The sequence below is a fragment of the Numenius arquata genome, chromosome 19 (assembly GCF_964106895.1).
Source record: "Numenius arquata chromosome 19, bNumArq3.hap1.1, whole genome shotgun sequence".
NCBI classification, from domain to species: Eukaryota; Metazoa; Chordata; class Aves; order Charadriiformes; family Scolopacidae; genus Numenius; species Numenius arquata.
The window spans coordinates 8850752-8870534 of NC_133594.1; the positions used below are offsets into that span (position 1 = coordinate 8850752).

The following is a 19783-nucleotide window of genomic DNA, read 5'->3' on the forward strand; positions in this document are numbered from 1 at the left end:
CTGAGCCCTCCTGAGCTTCATCACCCAGCCAAATGGCTCAGAACCCAATCATAAATATATGCACAGGTCTTAAAAACCCATTGGCCCACATTTCAGCGGGACATCAAGTGCCAGCACAAATTAAGGGCCAATGCAACCAGAAGCAGAGGGAGCACCCCCACGTTGGGGACCAGCACAACCCTACGACCCACTGGCGCTTCCCCTAAGCCCTGTTTTTTGGTGTTTAAGTGGCATTAGAGCCACCTTAGAGGCCTTAGGCTGTGCCGTGGGCGAGGGGACACGTATTGCTGCTGGGCTCCAGAACCTTGCACCTTGCCCAGCCACTTGGAATGCACGCTGTCCACCCACAATTGGTCACTGAGAAAAATAGGTATTTTTCTGCCAGCCAATCTGGAGGCACATTCAGCTCCAGAACCTGCTGCAGAGACCAATTAAGTGACCATCAATCGCTGGGCATGATGGAAGCAAAGCTTTTGTAACGAGACATTGTCACCACCGCGCTGCTGGCTTTAAAAATAAATGTCTCGGCTTTGTGTTTGGCATGAATTTTTGATAAATACCTCATCTTTGCGGCGGCATTTATCTCTCAGAGGGAGGCCGTTATCTGGTGGAAATATCCTGAGCTCACTGACGTTATCTTTCCTGTATTTTTATTAAGCGATGTGGGGGGAACGAGCAGCTGCTTGTTTGTCACTGGATGCTGCTCGTGATACAGAATGATGAATAGAGAGGGGCCGGGGGAACCGGTGGGCTGTGGTGTCACCGTGGGCTTTGGTGCCATTTGAAGTCTTTGTGCACAGCAGCTGCAATGGTAATATATGTATTTTTAATGGCGTGTTGTTTTGTTTCTTCGTAAAAGGGCAACTCTGGTGGTGATGGCCCCCCTGGTCCTCCTGGCGAAAGGGTAAGGCAAACTGTGGGGCTGAAGTAGGACTCGATCCAAGACCATTAGTTGAAGAGGGCAGATGAGGCGGGTTGATGAGGCTGAGATGGTGCTGGGGGAGGTTTTGCAATGAGCATCCTACCAAGTACCTTGTTAAGCAGAGAGGGATGGGCAGCTGGAGCCAGGATGCAGCTTGGCACACCTCGGTCAGCAAAAAGGAAATACTGTTTTTAGAAGTCCAAGGTGAAACGTGCTTGTGTGGAGGGAGGTCTCTCAGGTCACCTACAGCCCTTAGGTCCTTTCTGAGCTCTCCGAGGAAGGCTCGAATGGGACCTTGGGTGTCCTGTGCATCCATGGGAAAAGGGATAAGTCACCCATGGGTTTTGTGCAGGCAGCCAGAGCCCCAGTGTTCTGGAGGAGAGGGTCCTCCAGGACCTCATGCTGCTTTCCCCAGATTACAGCACACCAGGTGGAAAATATTGAAACAATGGGACTTCCATGATTTTTTTTGGCCTAAATTTCTGCTTTTTTTCCTGGGCTTTCGTTTGTTTGTAGATTTTCTACAAAATTGCCCAGGGAGGAAATATATGCACCTGGTTCTTGCTTTGTATCTGCTGGTTGTGACCTCAGGGTCAAGGGGGGAGCTGCTGCTGCTGCTCCGGGGAAGCATCACTCTGAAGAGCATCAGCTGCTGGGGGCAGTAGCCTCAGAGCCACCAGTTCTTCTTTTTCATTCCTACGTGAGCTGGTGGTTCCCAGTTGCTCTCAGTTGAGCTGGGATGGGGAAAGACCTATTTTTCATAGCACCAGGAGGGAAAGGAAGAAAGCATTTAATAGCCCTTTTCGTGTTTGCGGTGCTTTATGCGGCTGGCCAGGCCACCCGGTTAAACGTGCCCAGTGGTTCTTATCTCTCCATGCCCTTCTCTCAAGGGATGGCTCTGTGAAGCTGCATCTTGCACTTTGGGGCATTTTTTGGGGGGTAGAAGTAGCTGGCCTTCCATATCTTTGTGCTCATCTGCTGTTCGCGCAGAGCTGGTATTTCATAGTAAAGTGTTATACGTCCTTTAACTATGTTTTCTGGCTTGTTTTGCGTCCCAGGGACCACCAGGGCCTCAAGGACCAACTGGATTTCCTGGACCAAAAGGCCCCCCTGTAAGTATCTCTCTTTCTAGAACATGCAAAGAAATACATAAAGTCTTTCCCATCCAGCTGTGACTGCCTGTGCCAGCTCAGTCTTAGCTGCTTCCCTGACAAGCAGTGACGTACCCAATAAAAGGCATTACTGAGACATCATGATAATAACCCGACGGCTTAAGATTTTAAATAGCCAAGTAAATTGCGGCTGATTATAAATGCTCATTTCCTAATGACTCAATATCACTAGGATCTTTCATGGTTGCTCTGTTCTTTATTTTCCCTCTGTACACTGGGAGGACAGCACAAGCGAGTAACACTTCTGTCTCTGCAATTATTATACACTGGTGGGGGATCTCAGAAACCTTTTTGGAGTGATTTCCTTCTCTGTGGTGGACAGCTCGCTCCCGCTCTGGACCTGTAAGATAAATCTTTCCTTTGGGAGATGTATGGGAAAGGGCCATATCTTTTAGGGTTCTGAGCACCCCCGTTTCACTGTAAAATGGATGGGAACTAATGCAAGGAGGGAAGCAGGTTTGATTCAGTCCTTATCGATTTTACCACTGAGCACTTGGTCGTGTTCCTTCTCACCCTGTTTTTCTGCTGTGTAGGGTCCTCCTGGGAAGGATGGATTGCCTGGTCACCCCGGACAGAGAGGAGAAACCGTAAGTAGCCAAAACTCTTGGGCAGATCATTAGTCCCGAGTCTTGTCTTGCCGGTTGGTTTTTCTAAACCCTTCTGTGCAGCTGGGGAGATGTGGCCACATGTTTGGTTTCCCTGGAGGTCTGTGTCTCTCCAGCTGCATAGGATGGTCTACAGGAATCACCCCTCTTCTGAGCAGGACGGGTCGGTCTAATGATGATTTATGTGAAGGTTGTGCACCAAATCCTCTCTCTCTGTCCCTTTAGTAGATTGTGGAGGTCAACATGGGCATCGTGCATGGAGAAAACAGGAATGGAGAGACGTAGTGATGCTGATGACCGGCATGGGAGGCAGTTGGGTTTCTGCCGTGCTGGGTGCTGCAGAGGCAGCTCCTCGCGAGGTGGGAGGATGTTGGCTGAGGCTGAGTCAGGGTCAGAACCAGCACTTGGTGTGGTACTTGCTTTTGGGAGGTGGAGAAGGAGCTGGGGGGTGATTTCTAAGCAGCCCCTGAGGATGGGTTCTGTACTCTGGGGTCTCACCGAAGCGCTGGTCCCTTTGCCCTGCCATGGGAAGGCTGTGTCTCTGCTCTTCGGAGCGTTATGGGTAACCTCTGCGCTTTCTTTTTCCCTTTCCTTTGGAGAGGCACAGGTTTTACATCTCTCTATTCCAGAGACATAACTCTAAGGCTGTCAGAGCAGAAATTTTTCACGCAAGACAGACTCCATCCTTTGCAGGCTCAGCTTTCCGCACCCAGCTGTGTTAGGTCAGGGGCAGTTTTGTTTTCTCTGGAACCTGCAATGGGGAGAAATAAACGCTTTTCACTCCTTGATGCACCCTGTGGCCAACGCCAAGAACTGTTGCGTAGAGTTACAGAGAGAATGAGAGTTCCAGCCCAGTTTTGGCAGTGCTTGTTTTGAGAGGAAGGCAGTTCCTAGCCAAGATGTGTGGTGCAATGGTTTTGCTCTAGTTTTTCTGTCCGCAACTGGTTACTGCAGCACCTCGTGTATCGGCCGCTGCCTTAGCACCCGAGTAAGAAGAGCATCTCTGCTGACGCTGCCTTTTAGCCAAAGCTATGCACAAAGGCCTCACCGAGTTCTGCTTAAGCCCCCTCCAGCGATAATTCCTTGCTGCAGCCCAGGGAGCAGCTCCTGGCTGTTTTGGTCCCTCGCTGTATCGTACGCGTGCTGCTGTGTCCGTTCTAAAAGGTTTTGTTGCACAGATGTAATCATTGTTTCTCACCAAAGGAGAACGATGAGGCATGTGGAAGGTATGATACCCTGGCTGTCATGCGTCTCTGGTGGTCTGTTCTCTGCACCTTTTTTTTTTTTTTTTTTTTTTTTTTCCCGCTTGAAGGATACCCTAAGCCAAAATGACCCTTCTGCCACGTATTCCTCTGCATGCAGTAATTAGTGTTCTTCTGTTTGGCATTTTTGGGGGATGTTTATTCTTTTTCCTCGGCTGTTTACAATCCAGCTCATTCGCTGTTGTCAGTATGTCCCTCTCCCCAGCACTGCATGCTGCATGTTAGCAGATAGACTCTTTGTTCTGTCTTTATTTTACAGGGAAAAAAAAAACCCCAACCACCACCAATTTCCTCTACTCAGCTTTGCATTTCTTTCCGCTGCCTTTCCTAGCAAATGAGCATTAAAAAGGCTTTGCTCATTACGCATTTTTTGCCCTTAACTTATCACACAACAATTTAATTAACTTCCCTGGCATTTGCTAAGCAAGGCAACGCAAACACCGCTCAGCACAACGCCGGATATTTATTTACACTCTGTAAGACTGACTTTAAGGCAACGATTGTGGTATTTTTGAACACACAGTCCTCAGGTCAGGATTAACTTAAAGGTGAAGAGAAGCGTTTTCACCTGCCAGAGCCCGACTGTGACATTTAGTCTTCCCTCATTTGAGTTATCTATGACATCCAGGACACCTACACTCAAATTAGAGGGAGCAGTAAAAAGTTTTCCTGCATCTGCTGTTACCAGCTTTTGAGACTGGAATAAAGCATCCAAGTCTGCATGAATATGAATGGAGAAAGGGCTTTCAATCATTTGGGGTCTGAAAGTATTCCCTAACGGCTTTCTGAACTCATTGCAGCAGTAGCTTGCCTATAACTGGCAAATGCTTCCAGAAAACCAAAAATCTGTTAATCTATGCCATCAACAGGCTTACAAAAATCCCTTTCCCTTGCATCCTTTTGGGGTGCACACAAACCTGCAGATGCAGGTAACAGAAGTCCCTTTTTTGTTCCCCTTTCCTTACACAGTGCCAAAAAACAAGGAGAGAGACATAAAAACAAATTAAATATTGTTTCCACATCAGTAGCTTACTCTATACCTTCACACAATAAAACCTGAACTCGAAATCTGTGTGTCAAATAGTTCCCTTTTATTTTACTTTTCTTTTAGTAGCATATATGCACACTGAAGGACAGTGGAACATCTGACCATATTAAATTTAAAAAGATTGGATCTAAAAGAGAAGAAAAATGCTAAAAACTCTGTGCCCAAGGCTCAGACAGGATAAAAGGAAACCCCTTTTCTTCAGATTAATAAGAAAAGTCCTGCACAGAACTGGCTGAAATATTTTTCTGAGATAAGAGTTTAAATTGTACATTAGTTTCACAAAGCTGTTTTGCCATTTCCCCATTAATGGCAGGATATTTTCTGTGGTCTGCAGACAGCTAGAATAGCACTGAGTAGCTTTTTTAGCATGACACATTACCGTTGGCTTGGGATTTATCTGATCCTCTTTTGTGGCAATGAGAAAATAGCCTGTGTGCCCTAAATGACATTTCTCAAGCTTGTCAGCATGCTATACTAAGAATGATAATTAATGTGCTTTTTAAAGAGTGGCTTAGGAGAGCTAAATAATTGCAGTGGTGATAGTTCGTTATTGTCACTCTTCAAAATGTCATTATAAGTAGCTGTCACGGAGACTCCGCTCCTCACCCGCATTTGGAGAGAAACACATTTGTGATTTCTTTCAACAGACGTTGATGAAGGAAACAAAGCTTCTCAGCGCCCAGGGCTTCGGTGGGGCTGGAGGTTGGTGCTGCTGGTGCCAAAAGTGGAAGATGGTCACCCAACCTCCCGGCTCCTGGGAGCAAAGGCTAAAACAGAGCTGAGCCTGAACCAGAACAGGGAGCAGGAGAAGGGACGTGGTTATTAACAATTGCACAGCATGAAGAAACTCCCACATTCTGTCTTTTTAATAGCCATTTCCTCTATAGGACTTATGAGTGTAGCAAGTTTTTCTATATATATATGGCCAGTCCTTCAGCCAAACCATAGTAGCTCCATCAAAACAGCAGAGCTGAGCTTTGAGAATCCCTTTTTCTTCCTCTGTTTCATCCCTGTAAAAATGTACAAATACACATTTTCCACTTTCTGTTTGATTTCTTTTTTCTTTTGTCTTTGGGTGTTCACCCGTTTCTGGTCAGTAGTTTCACCGGAGGAGGAGCAGTTGGGTGGCAGCCTGTGACCCTGGCTGGAGAACTCCTTGGCAGAAGTGTCATCTCTCTCTCTTTTCCATTTCTGTAACAGGGTTTCCAAGGCAAGACTGGCCCTCCAGGACCCCCCGGTGTCGTAGGCCCTCAGGTAAGAAACAAATGTTTGCACCAGTCCTCTGTGCTCATCTTCACCGGTTCGGCTGGAGCTGCTGAGACCATAGGTTATACAGCAGAGAGCATCCACTTCCAGGGAAGGCAAAGTCATGTCAAAGCAAGCTTGATGACTTTGAAACTCCTGGCAAGGGTGTGGAATCATGGAATGGTTTGGGTTGGAAGAGACCTTAAAAATCATCTCGTTTCAACCCACCTGCCATGGACATGGACTCCTTCCACTACACCAGGTTGCTCAAAGCCCCATCCGGCCTGGCCGGGAAGTACCCCGGTAGGTCCCAACCCACCTTGTTGAGGTGTTAGGATGGATTTAGACAACGTGCCTGAAGGCTGCTGTAAATAAGGTGGCTCCTATGAACTTAACTGAGCTACCTCGGTGTAAAATAGGTGTAGGGTGAGAGAAACCAGCTACACACAACCCAACTGAAAGACCTTTGGTAACAGAGAGTTAAATGTGATCTCAGAGGGGTGTTAAACGTGATCTCAAAGGGCTGTTAAATGTGATCTCAAAGGGCTGTGCAGCTGCTGGGACAGTCAGGGCAGTGTAAGCGTGAGGCAAGAGTGCTCGTACGTGTTGTTGTGAAGAAAGGCATCCCTCTTTAACATGAAGTGCTGCTAGATCCTGTCAGAGTTGGGCTATTTTTCTCCTAGTCGCAATGAACTGTGCAATCTGCAAACACTAACTACACAAGCAGAATTCGTACCCCCGAAGCACAGGCTCGGGGACCCGTTCTGTAGGCAGAGCCCTAGACTGAGAGGGACTGACTTTGGCTTGAGTCTTCTTTCCTGAACTGCTGGGGAGGTTGCTCTTTAATTAGGAAGTAATTAATATGTCCTCTTTAATGATAGCGTAAAGTCCCTGATTTGTAAATTCCCTGATTAGGGGCAATTCCCTGACCGTGTCTGCCTTCTCAAGTGCAAATTAGGTTCTATGGCAATTTTATTTGGCTCTGCTGCGCGTACTTAGCGTGATCTGTGGTTGCTGAGCGATCGCAGTGTTATCTTTCTACTTACACTAAGTGGCACCCTGCGGCGTGACATGAATTGCAACCACCGTCCCAGCGGACACCAGCGAGCAGGGACGTGATAGTCTTGTGCGTGTGGCTTTTGTCCTCCTCCAAAACAGGCCACCTGGGAATCTCCTGCACTGGGCCTTCACTCGTCACCATTAGTGCCCGCGTATGGCACAGAGGCAGGCAGTAATTACCATGTAGTACCAGCCCCATGTAAGGAAGAATCAGCATGATTGTAGGGTACTTAGGAAGTCTTCAATTTTTTTTTTTAAAAAAACCCTAAGTATAATAAATGTAGCAATGATATCTCACTTATGTGAATGCTTTCATTCCAGAGGTTCCCAGTGCCTCTAGTCTGTCAAGTGCAATGTTGCCCACTTCCAAAACAAGGTCCCTCTAGATGCCAAAGGAGGTATCTCTGCAGGGATTCCTGGTGGCACTGCAGGGGACAGCTAAGGGAAGGAGCATCTTCCATCCCATCGCAACCCTAAGGAATAAACTGATAGCCTGCATCTCCTTCTTCAGTGTTTGCTCTGCTGATACCCACCACCTTCTCCCCGACCTCTTGTTTCTTCAGGGTCCAACTGGTGAGACTGGGCCAATGGGTGAGCGGGGACACCCAGGTCCACCAGGCCCCCCGGGTGAACAAGGTCTTCCTGGACTCACTGGAAAAGAAGGGACGAAGGTAGGGACCAGCAGCTGACCGAATTCCACCCTCCTTTCAAGCCTGGACACCTGCGTCTCTACCAGAGATGGAGGAGAGGGATGATTCAGAAGAGACATGATGTTTCACAGTGTCTCATCACGACTCGAGCCCAGAGGGAGGAGCTGGGTCTCTATGGAGCCTGCAGATCCTCAGATGTTTCTCGCTGTCGTTGCAGGGGGACCCTGGTCCCGCTGGCCTCCCAGGGAAGGACGGTCCCCCCGGCTTGCGAGGCTTCCCTGGAGAGAGAGGTCTCCCTGGCCCCATTGTGAGTAGAGGCTGTCCTGTCCTTCCCATGGGAAGGATGCCCAGGCGGTGAGCACCCACCTCCCAAAATGACTTTGTTTTCCTCCCTCTAGGGTGCTCCAGGGCTGAAAGGCAATGAAGGTCCCCCAGGCCCCCCAGGTCCAGCAGTGAGTATCCTTGCCCGTGCAGGCACCACCTAACACATTTACAGGCTTGGCAAGGCAAAACGGAGGGTTAGTCACAGCTCAGTGCTTTATCTGTTATTTCCTTTGCACTAACTAATGACTTGCTGGATATTGCTTTATTTTATAAGACACGCGTGTAATAGCTCAGTCATTTTGTGGTGTCAGCTATGAACATACGTGACAAGCTGAGAGAATTGGCATGACTCAGGACACTGAGAATTTTGTTTCTAAGGCACCTGCTTTCCCTGTGAAAGTTGTCCCCACTTGAGATTCGTGCTCAACACAGCCTTCCTGGAAGAAATTATTCATCATCCAACCCTCCCTGCTGCATTGGCCATGATGTGGCTCATGCTCTTGTTCCAAGCTGATAAGGTGCCCCCAGGAACTGAGCTCCCAGCACCATCCAGAGGAGAACCCAGCCCTTTCAGGGATTTTAATTTAAAAAAAAGATCTGCAGAACCTCTTAGGCTGATGGTAGCATCACATGGCAGTCACTCCATCAAATGTGCTCACTTACTGATGATGCATTTGCAGCATCCTGCTGCTGAATTTCTTTTTTCTGTATATACATGGAGCTTGGTACTCCAGTTAACAACTTCCTTCTTTCTTCTCCAAACAGGGCTCTCCAGGAGAGCGTGGTCCCGCGGGGTCAGCTGGCCCCATAGGCTTGCCAGGGCGACCTGGCCCCCAGGGACCTCCGGGACCCGCAGGTGAAAAGGGAGCCCCAGTAAGTACCAATGTAAAGATTAACATCTGTGAGTCAAATAGAAATGTGTACAGTAGGAAGCTGAGCACAGACATTCCCTTGGGGTAGGTATATAAAAGATGGGTGGTTTTTTTTTAAAAATGAAGGACTTCAGTTAGAAAGGAATTTTCTCATCTTGGGTGTATCAAACTGCTGAACGTTAGCTGCTCAGCTTCCCCGTTTGTGACACCCGTGCTATCAAAAATGGATGTGATCCCAGGGACTGAAATGTCTTCAGGCAATGAGAAGGGATGAGGACTGAACAGGTGAAATGACAGCCTGTGACCTCCTAGTGACAAACAGCCAAAGGACAGGCTTCTGGGCAGAGAAGGGAGCCAGCCCCCTCGCTGCTTACAAGGATGCAATGGCAGCAGCAATTTCCACGGAGCCCAACTAAATCTTTCCCTTCTCTCTGCCCGGGCCGAGGAGCAGCACGTGCTTCCCAGGACGCTGGGAAGGGTTCCCAGCAGCGTCCGTGTTCCCAGGCATCCTGCTGGTGCCCGTGGAAAGAGCCGCTCTCGGCAGGAGCCCGGCTGAGTCCTGCCATATGGTCCCTCTCCTGAGCCTTCCCCAACCAGCCCGCGCACACTCGCACGTCTCTCGCTCCCCAGGCAGGCGCCTGAAATGTCACGTGCGGGAAGGAGAGAGTGGGCTGGGATGACTGCTTCTGTCCCTGAAGAACCCAGCAGCAACAGTGATGGTCCCGAGGAGGAAGGCTGAGCCTCTTGATTCTCACGCCCAAAGGGTTTTACAGAGACTTTGGGGTTGTCTGCCTCAAACTTCAGCTCAGCTTCAGACCTGGCAAAATGAGCAAATGCTGGCATCAGTTATTTCAGACTATATGAGGACACTTACGGTGATAGATTGTTATCAAAAGTGTTTATCAGCCACTGTATTCCACATTTGCTGGCTTATTAGAAACTCCAGCAGCTAGTCCAGAGGCAAGAATTTCCTGGTGAATCAGCTTTATGGACATCTGTCCTGCCAAGCACCTATATGATGTAGCAGTGGATAGATGAATAGGCAATTTACGTGGCATCTAATTATTCAGAAGAGAGCACCCAGGATTCACATGCAATTAAATTATGTACAAGGAAACGGAAAAATATTCACTGTTCAGTTCCTGTAAACAAACAAATTTGATTGAAGGCTCCAGGTCTGAGGAATACGAGTAGGTGTTTAAGCGGGAGGCCAGCAGAGGTTGCTTTATTCGCTTCAGGTGTTTTCCTTTGTCCAGAAGCTCAGGAGGGATCTTGGGGCCTCCTGAGAAACCCCCATCAGTTGGGGATCAGCCAGGGAGGGAGCAGGCACCAAGTGCGGGGGCAGCCAGCACCAGAATCAGTAAAAACTGGCTTGTGGGAATAAAAATTAGTTGAGGTCTTGTTTGTCATCCAGAGAGAGATGGCAGAGGGTTCAGATTAAATCTGATTATATTGCTGTAGCAGTTGAATTGCAGCTGTGATCTGGGTATTCACCGTTTAGATTTGTTTGTTCTTTCTTTATCTCCCGAGATAGAAATTTTGTCTTGTTTCAGACAGTGAGCACAGAAAGTCTGATGAAATATGAGCTGGAAACCATTTTGGCTATGCATGCCTATAGAGTCAGGGGTTATTAGCAGCTGAATAAAACGTTAATGGGATGTAATGGGTTGGTTAGAGGGTGGAGGAGAGCTCTGTGTGACCTGTCTGCTTGTTCTGCTTCCAGGGCGAGAAGGGTCCTCAAGGACCGGCTGGCCGGGATGGCATCCAGGGCCCGGTGGGACTGCCGGGTCCAGCAGGTCCTGTTGGCCCCCCAGGAGAGGATGGAGACAAGGTGGGAGCACCTCCCAGCTGCATGGGGGTCACTCTGTGAAGGAACTGGGCAACGTGACTCGTTGCCGCCACGCTGCTTCCACTGCCATCGGGTTGGATGTGATGCTGGTGGTAACTCAAGGATGTTTTATGGCGCTTGCAATCCCACGAGATCAGCAGCATCCAACTCGGGGAGCAGCAGGCGGACTGGGGGGCTGTGCTCTGCCAGCCACACCGCGTGCTGGGAGCCAGTTAGCCTCCCCCAAAGCCTGTCACAGGTGGCCCGCCTGTGGGTGCCTGGCCTTTCCAAATCAATTACCTTTCTCCACTCTCTCATTAATCCCCTCTGGACCGGAGGATTCTTAGAAAACATTAGCTGAGACGAATCACTCCTTGCTGCTGACAAGGTCTGCAAAATGATGCTTTTTGCATCGCATGGCAGCTGAAGAAAGTTTTAAGATGTAAAAGGGTTTGGTTACACCTGGAATGGCCAAATCTCTGGCCTTTTTCAGAACATTCTGGGGTATTTCTGTGGGAATCAGCATCTTTGGGATAAGGGTGCAGACGTATGGGACTATTTCTTGCACGTTGAGATATGGAAGTGGTCACCAAGTGAACTAACTGTGACCCTTTGTACCCGGCAGGGCGAGATTGGGGAGCCTGGCCAGAAGGGCAGCAAGGGCGACAAAGGGGAGCAGGTGAGTGGGGTGGATGTCGTCGTAGCTAATTATGTTGTGTGACTCCCTGGAAACAGAAAAAACAGAATAATTTTAATTTCTTTGTATCATTGCATTATCTTCCTTTGCTTCATCAAATACCCACACGGTGTAAAAAAAGAGCAGGCGCCTGAAGTGTGAGCCTCCAACTCCCAGGAACACACTGAGATGTTTCCATGTCACCCATGTACTGTGTAAATATCTGCAAAACATGAGCAGCCTTTGCCATTAAAGTTGGGTGTTTGGCTGTAGCTCCTTTTCTAGTTGCTTGCAGCACACTGAAGCGCCCTTTATGTGCTGCTCAGAGCCTGAGGAAGATAAATTACACATAAGTATCTAGACAGAACTGAGTGGTGTGATATTACTTTGCTGGAGCAAAAATGCCCTTAGACGTGTCTGCTCTGCCATTGGCACCAGGGCTGAGGGATGCTGGTATCTGGGAAGACTTGACCCTGTCCTCCCTCTCTGTTTTGGGAATTAATGCACATCTAATGGAGGTTGGGTTGGAAGGCATCGCCTTTTCCAGGTGAGTTTTTCACTCTCTGCTCCTAATGGTGACATTGCACTTCTTCATGACAGGGTCCACCAGGTCCTACTGGCCCGCAGGGTCCAATCGGTCAGCCTGGCCCAGCTGTGAGTATTGTCCCCTTTAGCAGAAATCCCCTTTCTTACCATAAAATCTCCTGGGAATCACTGAAGGATGGGCAGTCTCTGCCTGGCACTGCTGATGCCCAACACATGAGTTGGGCATTGCCACTGGCTGTGGCAGAAGGTGGTGGGGATGGAGATTTGCATCTGTGTTGTGGCTTTGCCAAGCTGTGTTAGACTCTGTCCTTGTAGGGTGCTGATGGAGAGCCAGGTCCTAGAGGACAGCAAGGCCTCTTTGGTCAGAAAGGTGATGAAGGACCCCGAGGTTTCCCTGGTCCCCCTGGCCCTGTGGGCTTGCAGGTAATTTGCAGCATCAAGGGAGGGCTTAGGGTAATGAGAGCTGGGGCTCCACCTGAGATGTTCACAGCTAAAACTCATCCCCTCCACCTCCACAGGGCTTGCCTGGACCACCTGGTGAGAAGGGAGAAACAGGTGACGTTGGGCAAATGGTAAGATGCTTTCATACTTCTGTTTTCATCACTGACAGACATTTCCCCAAGAAACGTGTCTTAAATTTGTCTCCCTTTCTCTCAGGGCCCGCCAGGCCCACCTGGACCAAGAGGCCCATCTGGACCACCAGGAGCAGATGGTCCACAGGGTCCTCCCGGGGGAATAGGAAATCCCGGTGCAGTAGGAGAGAAGGTAAAGCATCCAGACAAACCTGAAGGAAGCCCACAGGAGTTAGCTACAACACTCATGCAGGGGCTTTGCTATGTCAGCAGAAACCCCGGCACCCTGCAGAAATGTAAGTGCTCATCCTCTTTTCCCCTCTACAGGGTGAACCTGGTGAATCTGGTGAGCCTGGTCTTCCTGGCGAGGTTGGCCTCCCAGTAAGTACGCTGCAGGGTGGCTGTTGCTCTGATGGAGAAGAGCTTTTCTTCAGTGGTGTCCCCTGAGGAGCTGGTTGAAGGGGTGACAGAGAGAGATGGACGTGGCTGGGGCTGCAGGGACTGAACCAGCCATGTCCTTGGTTTGGGTATTGGGTGACACATCGCCATGTTACTGAGTATTTATAGTATAACATTTAGTCACAAAATATGGGCTACCCACGACTGAACAACATGAACACCACTTTATCTTTGTGGGAAGGGACTGCTAAATCATGTCCTCATGTTTGGAGATACAAATAGAGCTTCTTTCTCAGAATCGATTAAAGGAAAATTAGAGATTGGTAAGTTGTTTTCCTGGATAATAGAAATACCCATTTTTCTTTTACAGGGTCCTAAAGGTGAAAGAGGTGAAAAGGGTGAAGCAGGTCCCTCTGGTGCTGCTGGTCCACCCGGTCCCAAGGGTCCACCAGGCGATGACGGTCCCAAAGGCAGCCCTGTGAGTACCCCCTCCTGTCCAAGCAGTGCTTCCTTGTCTTGCCCAGCAGAGAGTTCTGCATGAAAAGATGTTTTCCAGAGATTTTTGTGGCAATTTGAAGCAGTTAACCAGCCAGAGAATTGCTCCTCTAACGATATGTGGTATTGGTCCCCTTCCTTTAGGGTGCTAATGACGAAAAGACCCAGTTGTACCATATCTTCCATCAATACTTGAATTATTAGTCCTTTTTGCAGGCTATTAGAAAACTCACCCCTGTGGAGAGGGCCAGCAGTAGGTTTACTTTGCACTTCAGCTTATGCCTTGCCAAGGTCCTCTGCACCAGGGCGAAACCTCCAAAATAGGGGAGATTTATGTGAATGTGGGAGTTGTACCTCCAGGGTCAGATCCCTGCTGATGCTAATTGCTGTAGTTCTATTGAAGCCAACAGAGCTATACTGATTTATACCAGATGACAATGGTACAGTATTTATCTTGCTGGCTTCTTTGATGCTTGCTGGCTGAAGAAATTTATTATGCGATAAGCAAAGATGGCATGAAGCAGCAGAGGAGGCAGGGGAGTTAGTCATCTCTCTGAACAGATGGGTTTGGGGATATCACATTATTGGTTGAAGCCAGTTGTCTGAACGCTGGTCTCAGAATCATTTGAAGTGCACAATAGACATTGTACGGAGAAGAATGTGAAGTGTTTTAGTCATTAAATGCTTTGAGAGGATCTTTGTGTGAAAAATGTTACACATCCTGTAGTAAGCAAAAGCAAAGTCTTCTAATCTGCCCGTTCCCCAAAGGTGCGAGGATTTCGCTGTCACTTGTCCGATGTATTTAGGAAAAAAATGATGAAAGTCCCAGCATTGACACTGGAGCTTTGCGTAGTCTGGATGCAGAGCTGAACTGGTGGCTGTGATGGGATGAAATTACTGAGGATGCAAAGATGGGATGTGATCTGGGATTGTGTCTGAGGGTAGGGAATTGGGGTTTTCTCCATAGGGTTGACTCCCCATGTTGTCGCTGGGTTAGCAGGCACTAGTGCTCTGAAATTCTCCAGATGCGATATCTCTGACTTGGGGATCTCCTTCTTCTCTCTTTGCAGGGTCCAGTTGGTTTCCCTGGTGACCCTGGTCCTCCTGGAGAACCTGGTCCAGCTGTAAGTGTTTATCTCGCGCAAGGGCAGTTCAGTGCCTCCTCTTGGTTTTGTGAAATACGACTGTATGCTCTTCATTCACCAGCAGCTCCTCTGGTGTGGACTCTTTCTTTACTCGGGAAAGAGTAGGAAGTCCCACCATAAGACTGTTTGTCTGAACTTTGGGGCAGTAGTGCCCCAAATCTGCTATCCACAGTATTTGACAGGATGTTTGCCGTTGTTAGTGTTCTCAACAGGAGATGGGAAGGGATGGAGCCTGGTGACATGAAGACCAGCTGAACCACACCTGCTGCTGCTAATGCCCTGCTCAACCCTATTCATACCCGAAGTACACCTGCTTGTTTCTTTCTTCTTCTTTTTTAGGGTCAAGATGGTCCCCCTGGTGACAAAGGTGATGATGGCGAACCTGGACAGACTGTGAGTAGCTGGATAGATGAGATCTGTTTCCCATCAGTGCCCACGGTTTCTGTCCAAGGACTAAAGAACTGTCCAAGGACTTTTAACACAGAAGGACATAGAGCATCTAATTCCCACCAACTCCTGCTTGCACTGGTCCCCTGATGGCTGTCCCTCCTGTCTGTGTCAGCCTGGCTGCTGCCATCCATCCAGGCTGCTCAGCAATACATCCTGAATGCAAAACTTAACTTACGGAAAAACAAAAATCTAAGTCTTTCATTTTAACTTTGCCGTGCCTTATGGTGTTGTATGGTGGGAAGGGATAAAACAAGATACCACCTGCACCCCCGAGGAGGTGTCGGGAGTTGTACCAGCCACCCACACCTCGGCTTAGCACAAACTCTGCATCTCAACTCGAGTTTTACACGTTTGCTCCTCCTTCCTGCGTCTCGAGGTGCAATTATGGCTTGTTCTCCTCCCCTCTCCATCTAGGGTTCCCCTGGTCCCACAGGAGAGCCAGGCCCCTCCGGACCTCCAGGAAAAAGGGTAAGCTGATTGTTTAGGAGTATTTTTCCAAATGTATTTGTATTGACTTTTTGAAACTAATGTTATTACTAGGTTTACAGTAAATGCAAGGCAGTAGACTGTAAAATAAATAATAATAATAAAAAAATTGATGTGCCATCCACAGCCATTGGAAATTGATGGGAAGTTGTCAACCGAATTCCATGGATTTTTTGGAGTTTTTAACACCCAAAAGAAAATATAAGTATGAGGTGGTCCTGCTCTTCCTGCCTTGCTGGCAGAGCCCAGGGATTCATTTAGCAAGAAGCTAATTTAAAAAGCTTTTCAGAGATATTTGTCTCCATTTTGTCTTCTTCCCTGGGGCTGTCGCATCGTTTTGTTAATTCCAATAGACCATTTCAGATCAGCATGATCTAATTGTGTTTTCCATCTATTTTGTGCTTTCTCTAGGGCCCTCCTGGTCCAGCTGGTCCCGAAGGAAGGCAAGGAGAGAAAGGAGCCAAGGTAAGAACTGAATGGGATTTCACTTCTACCACGTCCTTTGTATGCCAAAAGGATCACCCTCTGACAGCCTTGGTGTTTGAAAGACAGTGAATTGATTTTTCTGTATATTACAACAAATTAGCCTGAATTTGGGGCCATTGGCCTCAAATCTAAGCTTATGTTTCATCTTTTAACAAACTCAGTGGAGATAATTAGAGCTTGGTAAGGTCATGGGAATGTTTTTCTTGCTTTGAAATGACAAAGTGCCATATTTGGCAATTTAATGTGTTGTAAAAACTATGGTACGCACAGCCCTATGTCCTTTCCCAGGGCAAACACAGCATTATTGGACTATGACTGTTTTTGTAGGGGTGGTGGGGAAATGTAGAGTGGGATCAGAAATTGTAGGTCTGATTGTTGCAGCAGCCGCAGGATCACTGGTGGCAGAGGATGTCCTCTGCTAGCTCATCTCCCAGGCCCAAACCCAGGAAAGCTTCCTGCTCTGGAAAGCTGACAGCCAAAGAGCGGTTCCTGCTGGAAATCAGCAGAAGTAGGCAAGGCTGAAAAGCGAAGGAGCTTGGAGACTTGTCCTCAGCGCGTAGTAGGAAGCAGTAGGAGCAGTAGGAAAATCAACAAACAGAAAGTTTTACATGTTTTTCATGGAATTGCATTCACTCCGTGATGTCCTGGCAGCAGCCACATGTGAGAAGGTTGATTGATGCCCCAATGCAAATTGAAGCGTGCTGCCTCTCGCGTCTAGGGTGAAGCTGGTTTGGAAGGACCTCCTGGGAAGACTGGCCCGATTGGTCCCCAAGGTGCTCCAGGGAAGCCTGGTCCCGATGGCCTTCGAGGGATTCCTGGTCCAGTTGTGAGTATTCCCAAACTGAGCAAAGTCTGAGAAAGATTCTGGGCAGGGTTGTTCCTGGTCCTTTACCGTAACCCATCTGCCTTGAAAGATGCCTTTCTCCCAGTGTGATGTTCTGTCTGTGCTTACATACCTGACAGCAGATAAAACATCTTTAGTGGAAATAACATAACAGTCAATATCACCTCACGTCGTGTTTTATTTGAGTCTTGGTTCTGCTCACCCAACTCTCTGGGGTAACATTTCCATGAGCTGCAAAGTCCCTTTTCCAGTAGAGATCTGAGCATGAAAGGAACATAAATCCTTTTGCCTTTACCCACCTGTGAGAAGCCAGGTCAAATGTTCCCTGGCACAGGGACCAGATGAGGATGGGTGAATAATCTGAATAATCCCAGCTGGAAGCACTGCTGTTGAATGTGATGGATTTGAGGGAATTGCACTGTTTTACAGGGTGAACAAGGTCTCCCAGGATCCCCTGGCCCAGATGGTCCTCCAGGCCCTATGGTATGTCCAGACCATCAAATTCCATGAGTTTTTGAAATGGGTGAATGTATTTTACATTAATTCATTCTCTCTTTCTCTGTCTCCTAAAGGGCCCACCGGGTTTGCCTGGTCTTAAAGGAGACTCTGGTCCTAAAGGAGAGAAGGTGAGAATGGCACACGTGAACTCACGGCATGATCTGATGCCCATGGTCGGGGTGTGGGGGAAAAATTGTCATTTTAGAGGGGTCCTGCAGCTGGCAGGAGAAGGCTGAGGAGTGCCACCCGCCCTGTGTGCTCTCTCTCATACTCGGGAAACATTGGACATATCTTTAGAGGAGTGGTGGAGAGTTGTCGGTGTGCCCCAAGGGATGAATCAAGTTTTGCCACCACCTGTCTGGATCCAAGACTGGGTTTCCCATCCTCATGTCTCCAGCACTGATGACAAGGAGGGACACGGAGGATCTGAATTCCACTCTGTCAGCCCTTGAAGTCCACAGCAGCTCTAGTTGTGGGGGCTGCCTGAACACAGACTCTTTAGCAGAGGGCGTAGGGAGGTGCAGACACCAGGCTTGCTTTGGGACATCGTTCTCAGCCTTGTAGAAATTCATGCAATATATGTTAGCACATGGAACGAGCAGGTGCTCCAGTGCAGCAGTTCTCTTTCTGTATTTGTAGCATTTTCTGTTGCAAAAAGCTAGTGCTTTTCTCTGTCCTGCCACTTCCAGGTGTCAGGAATAGCTACAAACTCCTCTCACCTTGCTTAGATATTTGGGTTTGTGTTTAGAAATGCCTTTGCTGGGTACCTTTGGTGTTCAGTTGCCTCCGGCAAGAGATCATAATTAACATCTGCTGTTTTCCCCTAGGGTCATCCAGGTTTAATTGGTCTTATTGGACCGCCGGGAGAGCAGGGAGAAAAGGGTGACAGAGGTCTCCCAGGCCCCCAGGGCTCAGCAGGACCTAAAGGAGAGCAGGTAAATATTCTGTAAGACCTTAATTAAATGTGCTTTTGAGCTGTGTGGTTTGCTGACTTTGAGCAGGTACGGCATGGAGGGATGGCCAACCTTGGCAGGAGACTCTTCCTAATTTCTCGGGGATATTTTCTATGTTAATGTAGTTTATTCTACATGTGAAATATAGAGATGCTCCAAAATGATCCATTTTAGTGGAAAGCAGATTCTCAAGGGTCATATGAAAAGAATTGAGTAGACTCGGAGGGATGGTAGCATTAAATATGTATCTAGAGGACTAATTTTTTAGAACTGTGTGCCTAAATGAGATATGAGGTTCCTCAGTCATGCTCTTGTCTGGATCATGCACAAGCTTAAAAACCAGTTAAAGCTCCAGATTTGTATGGAGTCCTCCAAAACTGGGCGGTAATCTGTGAGCAGATGTTAGTTGTGTAGTTATAAGCCAGCACCTCTGCATGCAAATCAGCGTTGTTCTGCTTTTATTTTTCAGGGTATCACAGGTCCTTCTGGACCAATTGGACCTCCAGGGCCACCAGGATTACCGGTATGTAATAAGTAATTATCTTTTAATTCCTTGGGAGCTACACAGCCCTTCTGGGGTTGCCTTGGTGCTCCCAGATACCCAGCACAGACCTTTTGGCCTGACCTTGTACGAGGACGCTGATGGGAATGGGGGTTGCCCAGCTGAGCCCATTATAAACACTGGAATGAATTACAGGAGCACTGAGGGGGTGACGTGTGAGCTGAGAGATGGGCACAGGGGACACGGCGTGACAGAGGCAGGGAAATCAGCCCACCCTGTTTCTTTCTCCCTTTTCTTTTGGATTTTCTACAATCATGTGGTGATTTCTTGCACTTTTTGCTATTTGCATTATTTTCCCCTGGGTGCCTGCACCTTTGGGTGACCAGCATTTGCTGTTGCTGGGTGTCCTCAGCCCGGAGCCAGGACCAGTCCCGGGTTATGGTAATCACCCAGCAGCTTTTCCGGTCCCCATCCAGGCAGGAGTGTGGAGCCGCTGACACAGATTGGTCTGACAGAAATGCTTTTTGTGCGTTGGCAAATAAAAGCAACACCGAACTCAAGTGGATGTGAAAAATGGAAACAGAAAGGAAGTGAATTAAAATAAAAAAAAGCACCTTGTATAACACTACTCTGCCTCTCTCTAAGGAGAGACTGACTTCTCTGCGAGGAAATGTACTGACTCCTTTCTGTATTTTTCTCTATACAGGGTCCACCTGGTCCCAAAGGTGCTAAAGGATCATCAGT

At 48.2% G+C, this 19783-nt stretch overlaps 1 protein-coding gene across 2 annotated transcripts in view; it reads left to right on the forward strand.

Annotated features, from left to right (window-relative positions):
* Window positions 1-19783, forward strand: part of COL5A1 (collagen type V alpha 1 chain) — a 154446-nt gene that overhangs the window by 122252 nt on the left and 12411 nt on the right. For both annotated transcript variants that reach the window (XM_074161155.1, XM_074161156.1), the window contains exons 35-60: window positions 860-904; window positions 1981-2034; window positions 2628-2681; window positions 6210-6263; window positions 7877-7984; window positions 8181-8270; window positions 8362-8415; window positions 9053-9160; window positions 10883-10990; window positions 11613-11666; window positions 12264-12317; window positions 12525-12632; window positions 12728-12781; window positions 12867-12974; window positions 13109-13162; window positions 13551-13658; window positions 14746-14799; window positions 15160-15213; window positions 15685-15738; window positions 16168-16221; window positions 16961-17068; window positions 17516-17569; window positions 17659-17712; window positions 18412-18519; window positions 19007-19060; window positions 19746-19781. In XM_074161155.1, coding sequence (XP_074017256.1) covers window positions 860-904; window positions 1981-2034; window positions 2628-2681; window positions 6210-6263; window positions 7877-7984; window positions 8181-8270; window positions 8362-8415; window positions 9053-9160; window positions 10883-10990; window positions 11613-11666; window positions 12264-12317; window positions 12525-12632; window positions 12728-12781; window positions 12867-12974; window positions 13109-13162; window positions 13551-13658; window positions 14746-14799; window positions 15160-15213; window positions 15685-15738; window positions 16168-16221; window positions 16961-17068; window positions 17516-17569; window positions 17659-17712; window positions 18412-18519; window positions 19007-19060; window positions 19746-19781 — 1845 coding nt within the window. The remainder of the gene's footprint in view (window positions 1-859; window positions 905-1980; window positions 2035-2627; window positions 2682-6209; window positions 6264-7876; window positions 7985-8180; window positions 8271-8361; window positions 8416-9052; window positions 9161-10882; window positions 10991-11612; window positions 11667-12263; window positions 12318-12524; window positions 12633-12727; window positions 12782-12866; window positions 12975-13108; window positions 13163-13550; window positions 13659-14745; window positions 14800-15159; window positions 15214-15684; window positions 15739-16167; window positions 16222-16960; window positions 17069-17515; window positions 17570-17658; window positions 17713-18411; window positions 18520-19006; window positions 19061-19745; window positions 19782-19783) is intronic.